General features: G+C 51.5%; 1 protein-coding gene across 2 annotated transcripts; it reads right to left on the bottom strand.

Annotated features, from left to right (window-relative positions):
• Positions 1 to 3,594: 3,594 nt before the first annotated feature.
• Positions 3,595 to 21,588, bottom strand: Napa (NSF attachment protein alpha). 2 transcript variants are annotated; one of them, XM_005361066.3, is made up of 12 exons: positions 21,391 to 21,588; positions 12,582 to 12,661; positions 10,899 to 11,015; positions 8,017 to 8,063; positions 7,481 to 7,558; positions 7,265 to 7,320; positions 7,110 to 7,194; positions 6,362 to 6,466; positions 5,298 to 5,366; positions 4,986 to 5,036; positions 4,140 to 4,281; positions 3,595 to 3,839 (listed from the first exon to the last, which is right to left on the bottom strand). In XM_005361066.3, exons 1-11 carry the CDS (start codon positions 21,486 to 21,488, stop codon positions 4,180 to 4,182), a joined length of 888 nt encoding a protein of 295 aa, XP_005361123.1. In that variant the 5' UTR covers positions 21,489 to 21,588; the 3' UTR covers positions 3,595 to 3,839; positions 4,140 to 4,179. The 2 variants fall into 2 exon arrangements, with proteins under 2 accessions (XP_005361123.1, XP_005361122.1); XM_005361065.3 differs by having other exon boundaries at positions 3,601 to 4,281.
• Between the last annotated feature and the right edge of the window lie 460 nt (positions 21,589 to 22,048).

Below are 22,048 nucleotides of genomic sequence, written 5' to 3' on the forward strand. Positions count from 1 at the left end.
GTGTGTGTGTGTGTGTGTGTGTGTGTGTGTGTGTGTACGCCTGTGATTCCAGCACTTGGAAAGTGGAGGCAGATGGATCAGGAGTTCAAGATCATCCTCTGCTACATAGAGTTTGAGGCCCGCTTTGAGTATATAGGTAGTTTCCAGGCCAGTCTGCCTACATGAGACACCCCCATCCCCCCCCTCACACACACACACACACACCTAAAAATATACTCATTCTCCAACAAAAAGTACCGGAACAAAAGAACAATAAAACCTAATTATAACCCTTTTGTATAAGCACATTCCATCTGTCAATTTAATTAAAACTCATAATCAAGCTGAGGCTGAAGGACATACCTTGTCTTTTTTTCTTTTTAGAGACAGGATCTTGCTTCACAGCCCTGACTGAACCTGTAATTTACAGATCAGGTTGGGCTCAAATTTGTGACAATCTTCTTACCTCTGTCTGCTAAGTGCTGAGAGCATAAATCCGTCTTTCTAAAGTGGGTCCTCTTATTATTTACTCATCTTTACCATTCGTGTACCGTGTCATGTGATCAGAGAACCACTGTGGGAGTCAGTTCTCTCCATTATGCGAGTCCCAAGGATTAAACTCAGGTAATCAAGCTTGGTGGCAAGTGCCTTTACCTGCTGAGCCATCTAGCTGGCCCTAAGGTAGTTGTTTTTTTCCTTGAGACAGGGTTTCTCTGTGCAACAGTCCTAGTCCTGGAACTAGCTCTTGTAGACCAGGCTGACCTCGAGCTCACAGAGATCTACCTGCCTCTGCCTCTTGAGTGCTGGGATTAAAAGTGTGCACCACCAATGCTTGGTGAGGTAAGTAAATTCTTAAGAGCACACAGATAGTAAGCAGCAGCTAGGATTAAACCCAAATAAATTATAACTTCATACTTAAGCAATATCACCTTTAAAACAGTAAAGTGTACCTTTTGTTTTGTTTTCTTGTTTGTTTCAAGACAGGGTTTCTCTGTGTAGCTTTGAAGCCTGTCCTGGAACTAGCTCTTGTAGATCAGGCTGGCCTCGAACTCACAGAGATCCACCTGCTTCTGCCTCTAAGTGCTGGGATTAAAGGCGTGTGCCACTACCACCGGGCGTAAAGTGTACTCTGATCCCAGGTGAAAGATCGGTTAACCTATCCATCCCGATGGCAGATGAAATCACCTGCTTTATTGAACATTCATAGTGACAGTCTGCAGAACCGTTCAGACTACACCTGGCTGTCACAAATTCCTCACCAGAACTATGCAAAGGCTTTACAGAGGATGAGCTCGAAGCTCAGGGAGAGCAGGGATGTGTTCGATGATGGAGAAGGGTTGCAAGCCAGATGCTCCCAATTTCAAGGCCTTCAGAGGGCCTGGATTTGCCACTTCATTGTCACAATCAAACCTCAGCACCTGGAATACATGGCCCGATACAAAGCAGGCCCAGTAAACATGTTTTAAAAACCCCCGCTGGGGCTGGAGAGATGGCTCAGAGGTTAAGAGTACTGGCTGCTCTTCCAGAGGTCCTGAGTTCAATTCCCAGCAACCACATGGTGGCTCACAACCATCTATACTGAGATCTGGCGCCCTCCTCTGGCGTGCGGGCATACATCGAGGCAGAATGTTGTATACATAATAAATAAATCTTAAAAAAAAAAAAAAACCCACCAACTATGGGCCAGGAAGATGGCTCAGATGGTAAAGGTGTTTGAGATGCAAGCCTCACAACAACCCAAGTTGAATGTGTGGAATCCAGACTGAAAAAGAGCCAGACAAAGGGGTACACATCTGTAACCCCAGGATTCCTTTGGGGTGGTAGAGCTGGAAGCTCATTGGCCAGTTAGCTTGGAGTACTCAGCACAACAGCATCAAGACCCTGACTTGCCCACATCTTTAATTCCAGTATGTAGGACACAGAGGCAGGCAGATCTTTGTGAGTTGAGGCCAGCTTGGTATACAGCCAAAGTTACATAGTGAGACCTTGTTTCAAAACAAAACAAAAAGACCTTGCCTCAACAAAAAGGAAAGAGGGTTGACTGACAATGTCCTTTAACCCCCACAAGAGGGCCATGGCACCTGTGCATACATGTATTTAGATACCTCCAACTCTGTGGTAGGCCCTTGGCCAATGTTGTTAGTACTGAGACCTTATATGGGCAGTCTTCAGAGGCAGTGTGGATATGGAGGAGCTGGAGCACCCCAGATGCCTGGTTTAGTGAAGAGCTCCCGGCAGGCGGGCCTAGTACTGTGCACCCAGCAACTGTTCTCTGAATCATCCAGAGTGAATGGGATGTGAAGGCCGGCATGGCCTCTCAAATTTTGTGTCTATGAGTATGTAATGAATTCATCATGTGCAGTTCACATACACGGGAAGATGGGATATCAGTTATCTTGATCTATTACTCACAGTCCTTTGAGACAGGGTGTCTTGCTAAACTTGATGCTATGCTTCTGGCTTCCAAGCCCCAGCAATCCTGTCAGTGCCTCAACTTCCTGGGTTAAAGGTACGTGTGGTCATGTCAGTGTTTTTGTTGTTTTTTAGACAAGGTTTTGCTGTGTAGCCCTGGCTGTCCTGGAACTCAATTCTTTTTTTTTTATTTGTTTTTTTCGAGACAGGGTTTCTCGGTGGCTTTGGAGCCTGTCCTGGAACTAGCTCTGTAGACCAGGCTGGTCTCGAACTCACAGAGATCCGCCTGCCTCTGCCTCCCGAGTGCTGGGATTAAAGGCGTGCGCCACCATCACCCACAGCCCTGGAACTCAATTCTATAGACCAGGCTGTCCTTGAACTCACACAGGTCCACCTGCCTCTGCTTCTTGGGTGCTTGGACTAAGGGTGTGCACCACCATACTCAGCTATGCCAATGCTTTTTAATGTGGGTGCTGGGGATCTGAACTTGGGTCCTCATGCTTGTTGCGTTAAGTGCTTTACCCACTGAGCCATCTCTCCAAGCTGTGCAGTTTGTTTTCATCAGGCTGTTTCTGACTCAAGTGGCAATTTATAATCCATGTTCACTTATTATCTGAGCCACTTATGAAGCTTCTAAAACACCACAAGGGTGGCGACTTTGGTCTAAGCAGAGCAGCAGGATGTGGCCCTGGCTTGTAGATGGTCGGCGGTTTGGAAGCAGAGCAGGGCTGAGACTCAGACTTGGGAATGGACAGCAGATTCTCACAGGTCTCCTTAGCAACGCTCATGGTGGACAATAAACGGTCAGTCTCCAGCCTCAGGTTTCTCTAGAGCTGAGGACGGCTCAAAGTTATCAACTGACTGAAGCTGTGGGGGCACTGGAGGGACAGAGGAGCAGAGCAGGATGTCTGGAAGGCCAACATTTTCTACTGGTCCTGCTTTGGCCAGGGCAATCCCAAAGGGAAGAACCCAGCCATGGCAAACCCAATGTGGGAGTGGAGTGGGTATGAGGCTCCTGCCATCTCTCCTGGCAGTGTGGAAGGAGCGGGGTGGGGAGAGCAATCAGGGTCCACCCACAGCTTACAGACTGCATGCCAGTCTGCTCTTTAACGGAGTCTGAAGTTCAGCTGGAGAAACTGCTAACTCCCCACAGGACAGCCAGGGCCCGAGGGGAATAACAACACGGGCAAAAGGGACACCAGAAGAGACTCATGCAAAAGTGGCAGGTTTTATTGTCCTTTTTGGGCCAGCTGCAGCTTCAGGTCTATAGACAGACCTGGATGCAGGGAAAAAAGCAGGCGTAGGGCAGGGCCCAGGCAACCCTGTTGAGTTCCAGGGCTGGATCTAACCTGAGAGGCTGTTATTGTTGGGGGTAGGGGAAGGCTCCAGGGGTAGAAGTCACCACCAGCCAGGAAGAGCAAGTCTCAGAGCTACCTGTGTTCTTATCTCTGTTGGGGAACAGGGTAGGAAAGATAAAAAGCCTTAGCACACAGCTGGTAAGAAGATGGGACCGGATGCTTGACCCCAGGTTCCTGCCACACACAGAGATGTCTGTATCGGAGATTTTGTCCAGGTGGTTTCCAGGGCAGGAGGACACCTTTGGGGGCTTAAATAAATGGCAGGGTGAGGGATGCAATGGGCACAGGGTGATCATCCAGCCAGCAGAGCCTGCCTGGTGCCCTGGAGGATGTGGCCCGCGTTGCACCCACTCAGCCTTCAAACTCCTGGTGGGAGGTGTTGGGCCCCACCTCTCTACTGACAGATGGGTGGAAGGCAGTGGCTGGAGGCCTAGCGCAGGTCCTCCTCGTCACCCTGGATGGTCTTCTTGATGCGAAGCAGCATGGTGGTGAGCCACTGGTCCAGCCTTGAGATGGAGTCATATTCCTTCACCTGTAACACAGGGAGGGTGATCCATGACACTCTCTACTCCTTACTGGCACCCTCCCCGGCCCCAGTTCCAAGGTTTCCAAGAGGGTACCCTGTCTTCTTGGTCTGCAAAGCATGGAGCATGAGCTGGCAGTAAAGATTTTGTAGCTTAAAAGTCCTTCCCAGCATCTTGGCTTTGTGGGTGGAACTGAGGCCTGACGCCATGAAAACACTGCCTCTTCCATCCTTATACCAGGTGGGAAATGGCCAGTCTAACCTCTTCCCTCGGGGATCTAAATGACTGGGGGCACCCAGTGAGAGATGTCGGTGACAAGTACTGGCTAGAGAGCCAGGATAGGACATAGTTAGAAACAAACGGCTTTCCAGAATGTTCAGAGCAGAGCGGGAGTGGGAACCGATCCTCCAAGGCAGCTGGGTGCTGAGGAGCAGAGAAAGGGTTTAGATAGCCTCGCTGCCCCCAGGGGCTCTGAGAAATTATGAGAACCTTGATTTGGGGGGCGGAGATGGACTGTAATCCCAAAGGATCGGGGCAAGTACCGGACTCTCCTCAGCCTTTGTGCCATTATCTATAAAGTGGGGCAAACACAGAGCGTTCCAGGGTGAACCACAGGGAGGGAAACAACAGCCAGGACTGGAGTTCAAGGAGGGCAGCATTTATGACAACACATAGAAGATCCACCAGCAGAACCCCTGCGCCAGCCACTCACCGATTCTGTGTAACTGTCCACATTCTGTTCCTCATGGGCTTCCAGCAGCTTCTGCAAACAGGGTCAGGGTCAACTGGACCCAGCAGATGCTGTGCCCCGGGGGGAGGGGACAGACGGGGGACACCCAGGCTCCCTCTACTGTCACTGTATTAACTTGTCTCATGTAGAAAACAGAGCAGAATGGCAGGAGAAAACCAAACCAAACACAGCCCTTTGAAAATGTTTCTGAACAGTTTTGGTGGTTCCCCCAGCTGAGACGCAGGCACCCAGGCACATTTCCTCCCCACGTCAGGGCGCCGGATCAGCACTCACTTTCATCAGCTTGCATTCCCGGGAATCAGAGAAGGCTGGGAACAGCTCCTCATACTTCTGAACAGCAAGCTGAGCAATGGAGAGGGTGAGAAAAGCTAAGGGCACTGGAAACATTCATTGGCAGTTCTGATTTGGTGCTCTAGGTCCTGCCAGGGTCATCTGACTCATGACTGATGGCACCATCCCTAACTCAACTCAATCCAACTTACAAGAGAGGCTACAGGCAGGGAGCAGGCTTCCCAGGCAGGGGTGGGAAAGGAGACAAAAGAGCCCACCGCACATGCCAGGCCTACAGCTGGGCCTTCACACACAGAATCCTTCTGAGGACCTTGGGTGGGTTAACAGTGGGAAAACACACACTGGGAATGCTAAGGGTGTGGGAGGTGGGAGGGCGGGTATGGACCTGTCCTGACAAAACCCAACCATAATTCTTCATCAGTGAGGGCTAGGGATATGGCTCACATCCCTAGAAGATCGCTTGCATAGTAAGCATGAGGCCTCAAGTTCCATCCCCACCACAAAAAGTAAAAACAGCAAACTGTTCCACCTTCCCAAATGCACAGCTGTCAGCTGTCCTCAGACAAGTGGGGAGCACTGTGGGGCAGCCAGACACCATGTAGCCCCAGTAGGTGGATCAGGAAGCACCAGAGGATTGAAATCCAACATCCAGTTTCCAGATCCTTCCACCTCCCTATCTCTGACCTCTCTTGCCAGGAAGCAAGAGCCAAAGTTAAAGACATGCCACCAGGGATCCCAGGGTCTAGCAGGAACTGTGCCTTGGCCTCAGCAGCTTCTGCAATACAACTGGATGGGACAGTCAGGATTTAACAGTAACCCATGGAGGGGAGAGGCCAGCAAGGAGCCAGCCAGCAGCTGGGAACTCACAAAAGCATCCAGTTCTAGGCAGGGACACCAGGGTGAAAAACACCAATGCCAAATCATCTTCCATTCTAACCAAGGCACAAGGGCCAAGTGGAAAAACTGTCCTCTAATACCAAGAAGTGATCTGGCCTGGTAACAAATAATGGCAGCCTCCATGGGTGGCTTGGCTGGTGTGGGCTCACCTTGGCGTTGAGCATATCGATGCAGAAGTGGCAGAGGGCAGCCTTGAAGAAGTAGTCTTTGGCGCTGTACTTGAGGAGGGGACTGTCCATGGCACTGGTCCCCACCTATAGCCACATATCACCATGAGCTCAGGCAGGCAACTCAAGGGTGAAGGTCACTGCAGCTCTAAAGTCTGCTAGGAGCTAAACCTGTATCCTAGGGGCAGGTCCAGGGACCTCAGGATGATAGCGATCAGGGACAGCTCAGCAGGTTCACCTAGTTGCCCAGGGCACAATGAGGGTGTGGGTGGAATAGGAGAAGCCAGGTGTCTGTGGGCCTTGCAGGCAGCCCAAGTTAGTGGGGGAGGAGGCACCACTGCTAGCCATACAGGAAATTGGCACTTGGTGGGCAGAGGGGTGGCAGTTGTGGGAGTATGAGAAGCTGTGCACAACCTTCTCCCAGGGCCAGCTGCCTGCCTTTCTTCAGGCCACACCCTGGCCTTCCCCACAAGCAGTGTCCCAGGGGCACTTGACACCTGCTACTTCCCTGCTCCGCTAGTTCTTCTCCCTCCGCCCCAAGTTTTCTGGAGAGGACACCCAGCTCTGGAGGCAGCTCCTGTGAGCAGTGGCAGGACCCATCTAGGACAAGGTGGTGACATGCACAGGCTGCTGGTGAAGAGCATTTGGTGAGGGTGGCCTGGGAGAGTGGAGACTGAGTGGGGCAGGCAGAGGGGGTGGTGGCAGAAGCTGATAGCCAGGCGAAGCCCACCTGCTCATAGATGTCGATAGCTTTCTGGTACTGCTCCAGCTGTGCAGCATAGCCAGCCACCTTCAGTAGACACTTGTTGGCTGAGCTGTGGGGAGGAGGAGCATGAAGGGACAGTGGCAGGCCCCACAAGGAGGGGCAGGCTAGAGAGGGGCTACCTGTTGGACTCTTCGCCTTTGTAGTAGTCTGCAGACTGCTCATAGTGGGCGATGGCCTGGGGAGACAGAAGAATGGGACAACTGGAGTGGAGGACAGCGTGGAGCAGCACCTGCCTTCTGCAAGCACCCAGCAGGGACCCCTCCTCCTACTCTGAGCATCATGGTGGGTGGGAACGGGAACACCAAGGACCCAGTACATCCAGCCTACCAGCTTACCTTCTCCACATCCACCAGTTCTGTCTCATAGATCTCAGCAATGGAGATGTGGTGCTTGGCTGCAATTGTGAATCTGCCCTGGGGGGACACAGGAAAGGAATGCCTATGACCAGAGACATTTTCTATGCCCAGGCTTTCACCCATCCCGTCCAGCATCCTTGGGTTCCCATCTCAGTAAAGAGTCTGACCACAAGATGGAGGTGACATGTGAAGGGTGGATAGTAACTAACTGACAGGAGCAGAGGCCTAGTGTGGGCTACTACCTAGCAGCTGTCTTTCAGGATACTATCCCTAGAACAGGGAGAGGGTGAGCATTCCTCAGGTTCCTAGGGACCCCAGGGAAGGGCTAGGCAAGGGGGAGCACCTGCATGGACAAGGGATGGTCAAGGGGGCAGAGGCAGCATATGAGGGGTGCTGTGTGCGCTACAGCAGACACCCCATTCTGTAGCCCAGCTCAGCGTCAATTTCCCTGCCTCCTACAGCACAGCACAAACAGGATGGGACACTGAGTAAGAGGAGCAGCAAGCAACCCTTACCATGTCTGTATAGATCTCGATTGCTCTCATCAGACAGTTAATGGCCTCTGGGGAGGAAAGAGAGGATGGAGAGGTCATTACAGCAGGTTCTGGAAACAGGAGTTAGAAAATTCTCCCCAAGAGAGATGACAGGCACACAGCTGCCTTGACTTCAAGGCTCTTGGGCTCTCTCAGAGCAACTGGAAAGGAGAGGACGGGAGCTTAGGCCCCAGGCAACCTGGTCACTGGGTGTCTGCATACAGAGACATGATGGGCACATCTTTCCAGGGAGGCCCTCTCCCTTAGGCAGCCACACTTCTTTCTTTCTGTTAGGATCAGAGTACAATGGCATCACCAGACTCCTGGAGTTTGACTCAGACTAGCACAGCTGTTAAGGGCAAACTGATAGCCAGGCTGAGCTGGGCAGAGGCTACCATGCCCAACACCTGTCCTGGAGGCTCTACCTTGAGTAGGTCCCACCCTTGTTACTGGCCTGACTGGCCTCTCCGGCAGAGAAGACCAAGCACTGGGACCTCTCTGTGGGGACTCTGCACCCCCAGTGCCCCCAAAGAGTGCCAGTCCTGCTGGCTGCTCAAATAGCAAGCTGTACCTAACACCAGGATGGCACTACGTTGTACCACCATCTCTTTCATGATTTTAAATTGGGGAAAGGCCTTTTTTTTTTTTTTGGACAAGTTATTTGAAGGAGAGAGGCGTGAGTGGGAGGCATTTTCCAGCAGATGGAAATAAGCTCTCAGTATCTTTTAAATACTTTAATGTACCTCAGGCAGAGAGTTGGGGTGGTCACAGAGTCGAGGGTCGAGGTGAACCATAGGGCATATGCTGGGAAGGCTCCAGGACTGCCCACTGGGCTGACAGTGGACTGCACTCTCTTGGGATAAGGATGCTAAGGTTGCTTCCTGAGGGCGTTTCAGTAGTTAAGGCCCACTGGTGAGACAGCCCCCTCCCAAAGCAACAGGGGAGGAACATGGATTCACAGAGCCTAGTCCTCTCATGCCGGCTCCTTGCTCTGAACAGCTTGCAAAGTGATAGGCTGCCAGCTGACACCCTGAGCTGCTCTCACCACAGGCTTATCTGATTCCACAGGCCTCAGTGAATCCTTGAAGGTAAGTTAGGGCCTCTGGTCTGTTCCTGCCCTACTGGGTGCTCAGCCTGTCTAGAGCAGGTGGGCAGTTACAGAGCCCAGATCACCTCTGCATTACCCTGAAGGCCCTGATCATAGGCAGATCTAAGCAAGCACTGTCCACAATACAGTAGGGACAGACTGCAGGTTCCAATGAGGAGGTGGGATGGGTGGAAAGACATCAGGTGTCTTGTACACAGTAGGCTTCCAGGAAACAACAATGGGTGTGGGGGTAGAGAGGACATGTGGGGCTAGACTACTTCTCTGTCCATGTACATTTACAGCAAGCTCCTGCTATAAAAGGGTGAAACTCCAACCTCATGCAGGCAGCTGCTGCTAATGGAAAGTCTTAGGTGAGATTCCTAAAGAGCTGATACACCAGACTACAGGGTAGGTGATCAGACAGCTAAGGAAGGTCCCTTCTGAAGAAACTGGGTGTTTAAGCCTCTACTGGCCATCCAGCTGTTTCCCAGGGCACCCGGGCATGCAGGGAGACTCTGGAGCACAAGGCTGCCCACTTCGGGATGCCTGGAGCTGTGGTGCTCACCTCATAGTAGTTTGTGCTGTCACGGAGGAGAAAACAAGAGGACTGCCCTGAATCACTGGGTGTAACTAAGTCCTCCCTAGCCAAGAGGCCATCCATCCCTCTCTGCTTGTTGGGCCTGAGCCCCACAACATCACAGCTAAAAAAACAGGAGTGACCAGTCAGTCCAGGGAAAGAGTCAACAGTCATCTCTCTAACTAGGAATGGTCCTGTCACAATGATGGCAGCTACCCACTGATTCCGGGGAGGGCAGGGGATGTTTTCCTTCTCCCCAGAGGTGTGCCTTTATCCAAATACTGAGCATCTCCTCTGGGAAAGAATATTCACTTCTTTCCCATTCTCCTGAGAGAAAAATCCTAGATATTTAAAAAATTTATCTATGAGGTTCAAATCACATGTAGTCCAGGCTGGCCTCCAACTCAATATGTAGCCAAAAGCTGAGGATGGCTTGAATGTCTGAGCTTCCTTTCTCTATCTCCCAAATGCTGGGATGACAGGCATACACTGCCATGACTGGCTTAGGTGGTCAATTAAAAAAACAAATATCTTTGCTAGCTGAAATTTAAAGTAAATAATCTATGTAGCTCTAAGGTTTAAAAAAGAACCATACTAAAGACTGGGGACATGTACAACTCATTCTCAGCACACAAGAGGTTCAGACTCCATCCCTAGTACCACAAAAATAAGTGAACAAAAATAACAAAAGCAAACTTCCCAGCCCAGGAAATCCAAGTCTGAGGTCCACGAGCTGTGCTTTGGCTGAACCAGGCTCCTGTCCCCATAGGCTCTGCTTTAAAGAGCTGGGCTCTGGCAACACATCCAAAGTTTCCTCTCTGGGGTGCGGGGAAGGCAGATCAGGCTGATTTCTGCTCTACCTGGTTCATCTTGGACCGCCCTGCTCCCTCCATGCTAATTCTGACAACTGAACAGCTTTGCCTGGCTCCCTGGCAAGCAGTGGGTCTGAAATGGAACTCCCACTCCCAAATGCTTGAATCCCAGGAGGGGGTGAGAGCTGCACACCAGGGTGGGGGAGGTAGGGATATAGGACAGGATGCCAGTGCCAGCCAAGGACCAGCCAATTCTGAAGTTAGGGCTTGCTTTGCTCCTGGTCTATCATGTGTCAGCCAATGGAAAAACCCAGATCTGTGTAGACACCTAAGGATAAGGGGACAGTGCTCAGCTGCTCTGCCATTTGTGGCTCACAGTGGTTCTTACCTTGAGGGTCAGCTTTTTTGAAAGCATTGCCTGCGTCCACGAAGCAGGTGGCTGCATCATGTTTGCTCTGGAGCTGTAGGTGCAGCTGGGCAGCCTGGCAGAAAGCATTCCCAGCAGCTGCAATAGAACAGATTGTCCCAGCTTTAATGCAGTTGCAGTCACTGCCTCCAGAGGTACATCAGGCTCACAAGAATACAGCCAGAGTCCAGCCCACTCCAGCCCACCGGCAGCCTGAACCCCTCACAGAGCTTCCTGGTGGTGCACTTGGTAGAATGACGACATCAGGAAGCTGCCTCAGGGGAAGCTGAGCCCAGGTGCACAGAAACAGGCAGGGTAAACCCAGTGTCAATCCCATGTCCTTCACCCAGTCTCTGCCAGAACCTCCAGAACCACCACTTCCACAGAGAGGAAGGAAAGGCAGGGAGAGCTGAGGGCTGAAGTACATGAGACATGACTGTAAGCTCTTGGGCTTGGAGCTCTCCCTTTGAACGGGAAGACCAGAAACTGAACAGAAGGTGGAGATGGGGCAGGGTGAGAAGAGTGCTCTGGGAAGGTACAGGTGAGATTAACTCATGTGATACTTCCCACTTGCTCCCTTCCCTAGCCCATTTCTTTCCTCCACAACTCCCCAAAGCTCTCAGGTTTACCCCTGCTATGAGTCCTTGCCTAGAATGGAAACAGGATATGGACATCAAGAGCTAGAGTCCATGTGAACAGTGCTCATGCCTGAGGTCCAGGTCATTCTGTACTTGGTCAACACCCACAGACCCCACACTGTTTTGTTCGCCTATCTCCCCTAGCCTGGCTAAAGGGATGCAGCAGTGGGTAGTACTCCAGTCCCAGTTGAGTGGAGCCTCCAAGCTGTGGAAGGCCTGGCTTGTCCTCTCTCCTGGGCACAACAGGACACACAAAGCCTGCAAAGGCTTTGCTCTACCATTATCTGATCATTACGATCACCTTGTGGGCCCCAGGACTGAAACCACAGCCTCACAAACGCTGGGCTAACACTGCCCAAACACTGTCCTATCCTTAGTAACAGTAGCACTATTCATCATAGTCACAGTAGTGTTTTGGTTTTGAGACAGGCTCGCTTTTTTTGCAGAATGATCTCAAACTCCCTGAGGGCCTTGAACCTATGACTCTCCTGCCCCACCTCTGGAGTGCTGGGATACCATGCTAGGCTCCCGAATTGTTTTTAAGAACTCCAAATAGTTTGAGCAGGGGAGAGATGGCCTAAGACTTATGTTGAACATGGGGAGGGGCAGGAGAGCAACCTGTGATTAAGTAACAGTCCCTGGAGAACTGAACTTTGACAACCGCACTCAGGATGTGGTAATAAATGAGTCTGTCTTGAACCTCTGTATCCACTGTCATCCCCACCATGTCCAGAGAGCTCCTCCCTGAGCTCTCAAACTGAGCGTGCTTCGGCTCCTTGGACCAACCTTGTAGACAGAGGAAGCCATATTATGAAATCAAGTGATGGGCTGCCCCAACAGATCTCATCTGGAGGCCTAGTGGATGCCCTCCCTGCCTCCTTTCCTCAAAAAGAAACCCTTCCCCCCACATTTACCCCCAACTTAGGGGGCAAAGCATCCCACTGGTCTCGTGTTGTGTACTCCTGATGCTGGAGAGGGGACTTCAAGGCCATACTCAGGGCCGGGCCTGTGGGCTGAGTGCACGCACCGCTCCAGTTCTTGGCCATCTTGAACATGTTCGCCGCTCTGGCATAGATCTCGCATGCTTCCTCTATTTTGGATGAACCTCTGGGGAGAAGGGAAGGTAAGAAGTAAAGAGATCATCCAGTCTCCTGTCATCTTTAAGAAGTAAAGAGTCATCCAGTCAGAAAGCAAACCCATACTCTGCCCTGCCAACAACTAAACTGTGCCTTGACCCCTGCATAACAGGCAGTCTGCAGGTGGAAGGCTGGTACTACTGTTCCTGACCTCCCCTCCTCCACAGCCTGACTTCCCTCTTCTACTTCCTGCCTATATGGTAGGTGACCACATGGACCCAGTGAATTCACAGGAGGCTGCAAAGCATTCTGGGGAATCCCCAAGGCCCTGATCCTGAACCTGTGCTTTGCATATGGCCATGGTTCCAGGAAGGCCTCACTACAGAGTGTGTTGTCACACTTCAGAACAGGGCAGAAAAGGCACATGCCAGCCATACAGAGAAATATTATCACAAGACATAAATATAAAATGCTCCTGTTTACATAAAAAAATAAGAGAGTGAAAACAAAAGAAACACACATTTGTATAAGCACTGTTTCTGGAATAATATACCCAAACCTAGTATAGCATTGTTTCCTGAGGTAGGGCCTGCAGCATCAGGGCTGGAGGGGGCGACATTCACTGTACATGTTTGCTCTGTTAGTTTGTTTTGTACCATCTACACATTTTATCTCTTTCAGAAAATGTATGTATTTTATTATTTTATTTTTACGTGGCTCTTGTATAGCTCAGGCTGGCCTCAAACTCTAAATCTTCCTGCTGCCTGCCACCTTCTGCATGCTGGGATTACAGGTGTGCACTATGTGGTGCTAAGGATGGAACTCAGGGCCTTGTGCATGCTAGGCAAGTGCTTTACCAACTCAGCTCTACCTCTACCCTATGTTTTAATATCAGAATTTATATTTGACCTGCAGTCCAGCAATGAATCCGAAGACACAACCAGAAGAGTTGCAAAGGCATTTGGCACAGCATTCTGAAAATGGAAACCCACCAGGGTAGGAGCCTGAGAGACATACAAGTGGAGGGGACATTTTAGTCTGTTTGCTGAGCCAGGGTCTTATACAGTTCAGGCTGGTCTCAAATTTACAGCACACTGAAGAAGGTGACCATGGACTCCTAATCCCACTGTCTTATCTCCTAGGCTTGCACCATCACATTGGGCTTTGGCTTAACAAGCAAGTACTCTACCACTGAGCTACATCTCCTGCTTGTATTTTAAAATAGCTTGTAGTTATTTTAAAATAAAGGGTACCTCTTTGGGCTTTACCCTGGCTTCTCAACTTCTAAGAGGTTCATATGAACCTCCTCCTTGGCCAGGGGACAGGGGGCTTTCTTAATTAGCTCAAATTCCCTTCCAAATTCTGTCTTCCTGTAGGGTCTGTGACCCGGCAATTGTTCAAAACTCTCATCCCCCACATGAGGAGTCAACAAAATTAAACACCCCATTGTCCTCAAATGGATTTCAAATCCTTCCCACACTGGCAGTGCTTAAAAAACAAAAAAGGACATTTCCCATGAAAAGGCACAAACCCCGTCCTCACCACCTGTCCTACACCGCCATGGCAATGGACCCAGCATGGATAATGCTTGCAGGTTTGGCCTTATCTATCACAGTTACAGGGTCCTGAGGGTCATTCTGTTCATGTGTGACCCGAGCCGAACTACAGACCTGATCTTTGTGAGGCAGCACCGACAGCCACATGCCTGCACACTTGCTCAGTAGGTGGGTGGGCATGGATTGGGCCTTTTAATTACTACAGTTTGGAGACCAGGTGATTTGGTGACCAGTCAAGTCTGACCACTGTGCCCAACCAGCAAATGGCCTGAAGGAAGACTCCTAAATCCAAACAGCATCAAGTGAAGTGCTTCGTCAGACAGAGTCACCCTTTGCTGGCCTGGCGCCATGCCCCTCCCCCACATCACTGGGACCCGTTTTTCCTTTAGGCACTCCCTATCATGGCATAGATTAAATCAGGAGGGCCCTTGGACATGGATGGAGAGCACCCCCATGAGAACTGTCTCTGGAATCTTTTCTGTCACTGACAGCCCCAGCCCCAGGAACATTCTGTCTCTGACAGGGTCTCATGCACCTCAATACCCAGGCTGGCCTTGCTACATGCTGAGGCTAGCCTTTATGCTTGGGACTGAATTTGGGACTTTTGAGTATGTTACGCAAACTCACTACCAACTGAGCTTTGTCCCTGCAATGTCTATTTTTATATTTATTTTATATGTATAAGTGTTTTGCCTGTATGTACGTGCACCACTTGAGTGTCTGATGCCCAAGAAGATCAGCAGAGGGCATCAGGTACAGGTAACATGTAGTTACAGACAGTTGTGAATTACCATGTGGGTGCCAGGAGGTGTCAGAAATCGAACTACGGTCCTTTGCAAGAGCAACAAGTGCTCTTAACTACATCTCTCCATTCTTTGGAATATTGTCTGAACAAGCCATGCTCACAGACATTAAAAACAGATCTTTCCATTCCAGTGATCCCTCAGTTTATCCCTTCTTAATGGGTGGAACTAAGCCCCAAGTAGCCCCAAGTAGCCCCAGACGCTCCTGGCAGAGCAGACGAGTCTGGTGTTATCAAGAAGCCTGGGGCACAGTGGCAATGAGAACAGTCATTGCTGGCTAGGTTTGATTCAGCTCAGCACAACAGGCAGACTCAGCACAAAGTCTGCCAGCTGCTGGCTGCAGCTCTCTGATCCCATGCTAAGCTGGGCTGACCTGTCTACTGCAGTGAAAGCCAGAGGGATTACCGCCTGCTCTGGCCCCAGGCTGCCTCCTGTCTTGATACCCTGGTCCTTGCCCTGCCTCTGTGAGGTGTCAACACAAGATCTCCAGAGTCCCAGCTCCTTTTACAGATGGGAGCAAAGTCCCTAAGGGGCAAATTCACTTGTGCAGTTTACCTAGCAAATCCTGAAGAAGCCATGTACAATTTCCTTAGCTGTGAAACAAGTATCTGAGGATTTGATGACAGCTGTTCACAGAGCCTGCTCTCCACATTATCAGCATGCTTGCTCACAGACGCTTGGCATGAGGGCTGTGATGGTGTGAGGCCAGGGCTCAGCCCTCAGTGGCCAAGAAGCTATCCCAGAGGAGGGAAGAACACTGGAGTTGAGACTTATAACATGTGTAAAGGCTGAGTCAGAAACATGGTCAGCTGGATAGGGTAGGGCATGGTACAACAAAGATGGAGCAGACAGGACATGCATGGAAGAGTGGAAGCCTTGCTCTGACATGAGAGAGAGTGACCAGATGGAAGATGCCCTCAGAGCCAACATCCATGCTGCTCCTCTGCTGGCTCACTGAGGCTTCCCATCCCAGCTGGGGGAAGCTGCTTCAGTCACCTCTGACCCTGACCCTGAAAGGATGATTCCTGCATGATGCACCACCAGCTCACTGCCTCCTGAAGGGCCTGGGTAGGGCTGCATGTGACAGCTGACAGGCCTCCCCCACTGACCTCCTCCGAGCTGCCTCGGCTGCACTCTTCAGCCCACAGCTCTGTGCCTCACCGGGAATAGAGGGAACTGGTTGGGGCTGGCCTGGTGCAGGCTGTCTATAATTACTGCTCAGCTTTGCTCCCCCAAGAGGCGCGGAGGAAGCAGCCTCAGGCCTCCCAGGCGCAGCTGCCATATGGAGTGTTGAATGGTGCCAGGAAAGTGCAGGCGCTGTTGGCAGTGACCAGGGGCTTCTGCAAGACAGGCTAGCCTGCCTACTGCCTGTCTCCATCCTCTGGGTATTTTCTGGCTTCCAGAAACATGCCATTTCACTGCTCCTGCAGTTCCCCAGCTCATGTCTGAGACTCCCTCCTGCCCCTCTGGCAGCCACAGCCACTGGCCCCCCATTCTCTCTCAGGACTTAAGGCTCACCGGCCAGATTATCCAACCAGGGTTCTCGGTTTTGACTAAGCTGATGGACATAGGGCCTATCACAATCACTCATGGCTTGCAGCATGGCTCTCAATTGGTAATGATGTTGGGAGACCTGTAGGAGCATGCCTAAGCTGACATTGCTTGTCCCTTGCTTAGCACCCCAGAGTCCTCTGCAAAATGAGGCAGGGGGCCAGGTGCACGCTGACCTTGAGTGTCTACCAGAGAACAGTATGCACTGCTAGGCTGCTGAAGGAGGACCCTGCTCCCCGATGGAGCTGCTAAGCATCCTCTAGGTAGGGGACGCATCATTTAGCCAGCCTTCATGGGGTCACTACATGCAGAAGGACCCAAAGGGAAAAGATCACCAGCTCACCACTATGTCCTCAAGTCCTCTTGGAACCCTCTCACAAGTGTAAGACAGTGATGGGCAGGAAATGTTTCAGGCACTTTGCTGTGTTTGTGACCTTGGATTAGTACCCTAGAGCCTGCCTCTCCTCAGCTGCACAGTGGAACTGAACCTGACCCCATAACCCATGAGAAATCTGAGAGACAACACACACTCAGTACCTTGCCTGGGCACAGTGTCCAGCAGGTACTCAGATGGCCACAAAACAGAGGAAACAATCCCCCTCCCAATGGGCACTTTAGAGTGGTTTGTGGCAATGCACCCTTGCCTTCCCTGTCAAGGCTCTGCACCTTGCTGGTGAGGGTGTTACTGTCATCAGACTCCACAGAGCTCAGACTCAGGAATGTTTCCCCACTTCAACAGCTCAGTGTGGGCTCTGAGGCCTTCCCCCTTCCGGTGAGCTGTGCACTCCTCCTCTGTTTCCAGAGTCCCAGGTCTCCCCTTCCCGCACACCAATCTCCCAGTGCTGACAAGGCAGTGGCCGATGTCTCTGAGTCTGTCCCCATGGAGGAAACCCATCAGGATCACAAATATGTCCTAGCTTCTCCCCTGTCATGGATCAGGCAATTCTACCACACTGACACTGCAAAGAAGTAACCTGCAGGTGACTCAAAGGGTACAGGAGCAGGGCTGTGTGTGTGTAGGTTTATGTAAATGCTACACCCTCTCATGGGAGGGATCTGAGGTGCTGGTGTCTGCGGGGATGGGGTGGGGGTGGAGGGTGGTTAAGGGAGGACACACTGGGACAACATTGTACTTAACAGCGAGTCTGCTATCCCACAAAACTGCCAGCCCAGGGAATGTCACTCACACAGCCTGGAAGGTCTCCTTTCTGTGCCCCTGACAGGATCTCACTCATCACATCTCAGAATGCCAACATTTGCTTTACTTAATAAAATCCCTGGCCTCTCAGCAACTTCTGCACTGGAGAAACCAAAAAATCTGTGCAACAAGTCAGCAGGGCCCTACTGTCAAGTCAGGAGCTCTGGGGTTCCCCCAGAAACCTCACCTGCCCTACAGACCAGGCAGGAGATGCCAAGTTTTCAGCTGTGTATCCTGGCAGCTGGTGAGCACTGTGGTTCCTTCTTGGAAGGATACGGGGGCTTCTGCAGATGGCAGGGGAGCAGATACAAAGCAGAGCCTGTCCTAGGCTCTTCAGAATGCCTGTGGGCCCAGTGGAGGTCTTCCCTCCCCAAGGAGTCCAGCTTACTTCCAAAGCTGGCCTTGAGACTCCTGGTGCCCTCAGGCAGTTTTGTCACCAGGGAACCAGCTTGTCAACAAGTCAAGTTGAGGAACTGGCTGTTTGTATACAGAACACTCTGCCACCTCCTCCAGTTTTCCAGCGCCTCCAGCTCAATTTGCAGCAGTGATACTAAGAATCACACCGGTGAGCATTTCCTACGTACACTCAAAGTCAACAGCACTCATCACACTCCAAATCAACCTGCCTACTCCATAGAAAAACAGTGGGAAGAGGGGATCACTCTGACCTTGTTTCCTAGAGGAAGAAACCCCCCAACAACAGTGGCATCCCACAGGAAAGGGTCTCGCTATATAGACCAGACTGGCCTCAAACTTACAGAGATCTGCCAGCCTCTGCTTCCCACCCGGGTTTGTTTTTGAAGGGAAGGCTGCAGGGAGAAGGTAGGGATCAGGAGGAACCCTAAGAACAGAACTGCCCTTCAGGACCTGTTTAATACCCATGGTGCACAGCAGAGGAGCAGGAAAGAGGTAAAGAGTGCCCAGACTCTCAGGCAGGAATGCCTATTACTCAGGGAAGGTGCTAAAAAGGCTTTGATGGTAAACTGACTGGTGTTTCAAAACCCCCAGAAATCCAGAAGAATGGGTGAGCAACAAGATACCACACTCCAGTTGAGGACAGCCTACATGACCCATGCAGCTTGAGCAGAGACCTCTTAACTGGAGAAGCTGTCATCACTGACATCCCCAAGAGCAAGAAGCCTTAGGGAGTGGCTGAGTGAAGGCCACTTGTCAAATGTTTCCTGGCAGCCCCAGCTCCAAGAGGAGGGGCAAGAGCAGTGCACATCTAGTGGTGGTTTCTCTCCAGGAGATCTTGGGGTATATCCAATCCCCCCCCCCATCCAGTTACAGTGGGCCTTCACTTCGCTACGTCTCCTCTACTCTTCCTGGAGGACCAGAAGAAACCCACCTGTTTTTTCAAATGTTTGTAGAAAACTGCTGTGGGGACAGGCAGCAGTCTAAGGGAGGCAGCCCGCCAAACTAGCCTGTCAACGCCCTCCCTACCTGCAGTGTCCACAAGCAGGCGTGAGTGTCTGCAGTGTCTGAGCTTCAGAGGCATAGCACCAGACTAATGGAGTGGGCTGGAGAACTTCACGGACCAGGTATGACTGTCTGGTACCTCCTCTACTTCCCGAGCTGCTAGACAAATCAAGTTTAGGCTGCCCTCTCCATCCTTTACCCACCTCCACAGTGATTCTGTGGGCACTAAACATGGTGGACTGCCTGACCCAGACAGGCCTGAGCAGCAGAGTGAGCAACTGGCAGAACTTACCCACCAACACTGTAACAGCTTCCCATACCACTGTCCCCCAACCCATCACTGCAGCTCTTTCCTTTTAAAGGGTAAAGAGGAACCCACTGGGACAGGCCCCCTCTAAAATCCTGCTCACAGGCCTCATCTATCACCGGCCTCCCCTCCCACTTCTTCCCTTTTAAGGTCTCGGCCTGACTTGGAACTCGGCCTGTACTAACTTTTCAGCAGGCAGGCTCTGGGCCTTTTCTCAAGCTTGTTCCTTCTGCTGCTCACCAAAAGAGAGAACTCCTAGATCTCCTACTAAGCCAGTGAACGCAAGCTTCCTCTAGGAAGCCATCTCTGTCCCTGTCCCTTCCTGGGCAGGAAAAACTCCTCCCACACCAGACCTTTGCTCCCACCATCCCTGCTGCTTAGACTGCTCTCCTAGGCTTCAGTTCCCTGCCTCATTCCTTACCATGAGCCTCCCTCAAAGTTTCCTTTCAACTCTGGATCTGTGTGAATGATATAAGCTGGCCTTTACAGTTCTGCTCTGTCAGTGGTAGGAAGGGGGTAAACAGGTAGGACTCACAGCTGCTCCTCTGGGTGTAGCTCAACTACACACTTATCTCTCTGCGCCAAAGAGACCAGACAAGTCATCAGGAAACCTACTGCTGAAAACTGAGCCTGAGGCACCACTCCAAAACTGTGCCTGAACTTACTTCCTTGTGAAGATTGAAGAAATACACACACACACACACACCCTCCCTCCCTCTCAGGGGAAACATTCCTTGTCTAACTGACACAGCCCATCAGAATCTGGATGACTGCAGCAGGTACAAACGGCAGGTAAGTTCCTTTGCTAAACATTATCTGACCTCAAATAACAAGGGTGGCGTCATCTTCTCTCTCCCCTTCATTTCTTTCTGTTCTCCATTCAGCTCCTGACAATCTCTCCCAGAACCCAGGCCTTTCTTCCAGTGTTTCCCCAGCTTTCTGGCAAGCTCCTCCTTCTTCTCCAGTTCTTACTTTGGAGGCTTTTGATTCTGTGCCCCACCCCATAGCGCAGCTCTTTCTACCACCTGCCTGGCCCCTTTTCCAATGCCTTTCTGATGTTTCTTCAGTAACTGTGCTTGCTCCTTGTACTGTCCTTACCCATCCTATATCCCAAGACTTGGGGCCCTCTCCCCTTCATAGCCTTTCTCCAGATCCTCTCAGGCTCTCCAGTCTTCCCATCAGCCTCGTATACTCTGCTTCCTCCTGGCTAGTGAGCTTTTAAGAGCTCTGAGCCCACATCAGACTCAGTTCTGAGCGTATTATACATAGTCCACACTAACAACAACAATAACAAAAACAAAAACAAAAAACTCCTGCAGTTAGTTTTTAACTAATAAGCCCTTTCAGGAAAATGTATTTCCACTGAGATAAGTCTCTGAATTACATGTCAAGCTTGGGCTCTGTTGTTCCTAAGTTAAAATGGCTGAAAAGGGCCAACTTTCATAAACTTTGTATGAGGTGCCTGCCACCTCCTGGATGTGTTCAGACCCCAAACTTGAGAACCACCCAGTAGGCCTCTACCCTCCTCTGGTTCTCTTGGGTGCCTGCCATCACCAGACATTTCCGCGGCCAAAACAGAGTTAGTGTCCATTCATGCCCCGCCCAGGGGTGGGAGGGATGAGGGTCTCCGTGTCTTAGGCCAGGCTTCTTTGCCATCAGTCACTCTTACCCAGAGCCCCACTCATACCTCACACTCCTGTTCATCATGCCCAGGGTCGCCCCAGCCCGGGTCCTCCGGGGCTAGTAACCTCACCCTGGCAGCCTGGGCAACGCACAGACCCATGGACACCAGCCTGGGAAAGGCATGGCCACCTTCAGCGGTGTCGTCCACAGGACCCCGGAGAGGGTCTTCAAGGCCGCAGAGAGGCTTCCACAGTGCAGAGGGCATACGAGCCCACTCTTCCTCCTCCTCCGCCCGCCGCTTACCCGAAGAGGCCGGAGAAGAAGGACTGCGAGTTCTTCACCTTGCGCTCCGCCTCAGCCAGCAGCGCCATTGCCTCAGCCTGCTTCCCGGAGTTATCCATGATGCCACGAAGCTGCTCGGCTCAGGCCCGACACAGCCGGGCGACTACTTACAGGCCCCGGACACCGCACACTCGGAAGAGCTCCGCCCGCTGCGTTGACGTCGCCCGGCCCTGTTGCTCCACGTGACCCGTGCGGACCAACCAGCGGGAACGCGCTGCGGAGGGCGCCCCTCTAGCCACGCCCCCTCTTGCCACAGCACTCCACCCCTTGACCCGCATCACGAGCACACGAGCCCCGCCGCGTACTGCCACATGATACCACACAAGCCAATCATGATCCCGTACTACTAAGTACACCCCCTCCAGCGCGACCTTTGACTCCCTCCAACCAATCAGCAGGCGCTATTGACTCGTTCTGCCACGCCTCTGCGGAATTGGGACGAACTAATCAGCTGACTAGTGACGCTACGCTCACGTGATGCCTCAAGGTTCACGCTCCGGGTTTGACAGTCTAATCAGTTTAGCTCCGCCTCCTGCTTTACCTCATTTCAGTCACGTGGGAAAGGCTTGGTAGTTTAAAAAAAAAAAGAAAGAAAGAAAGAAAACTTCTTACGCCCTCT

The sequence above is a fragment of the Microtus ochrogaster genome, linkage group LG4 (genome assembly GCF_000317375.1).
Source record: "Microtus ochrogaster isolate Prairie Vole_2 linkage group LG4, MicOch1.0, whole genome shotgun sequence".
In the NCBI taxonomy this organism is placed as follows: Eukaryota; Metazoa; Chordata; class Mammalia; order Rodentia; family Cricetidae; genus Microtus; species Microtus ochrogaster.

What these genes read in the sequence shown, in the direction of transcription:
- Napa (XM_005361066.3), bottom strand. Translation starts at nt 21,488, where the DNA reads ATGGATAACTCCGGGAAGCAGGCTGAGGCAATGGCGCTGCTGGCTGAG. An exon ending in AACTGGTGGATGTGGAGAAG is followed by an intron (nt 7,321 to 7,480) that starts GTAAGCTGGTAG and finishes CTGTCTCCCCAG; the next exon opens with GCCATCGCCCACTATGAGCA. An exon ending in TCGATATGCTCAACGCCAAG is followed by an intron (nt 5,367 to 6,361) that starts GTGAGCCCACAC and finishes TCCATTGCTCAG; the next exon opens with CTTGCTGTTCAGAAGTATGA.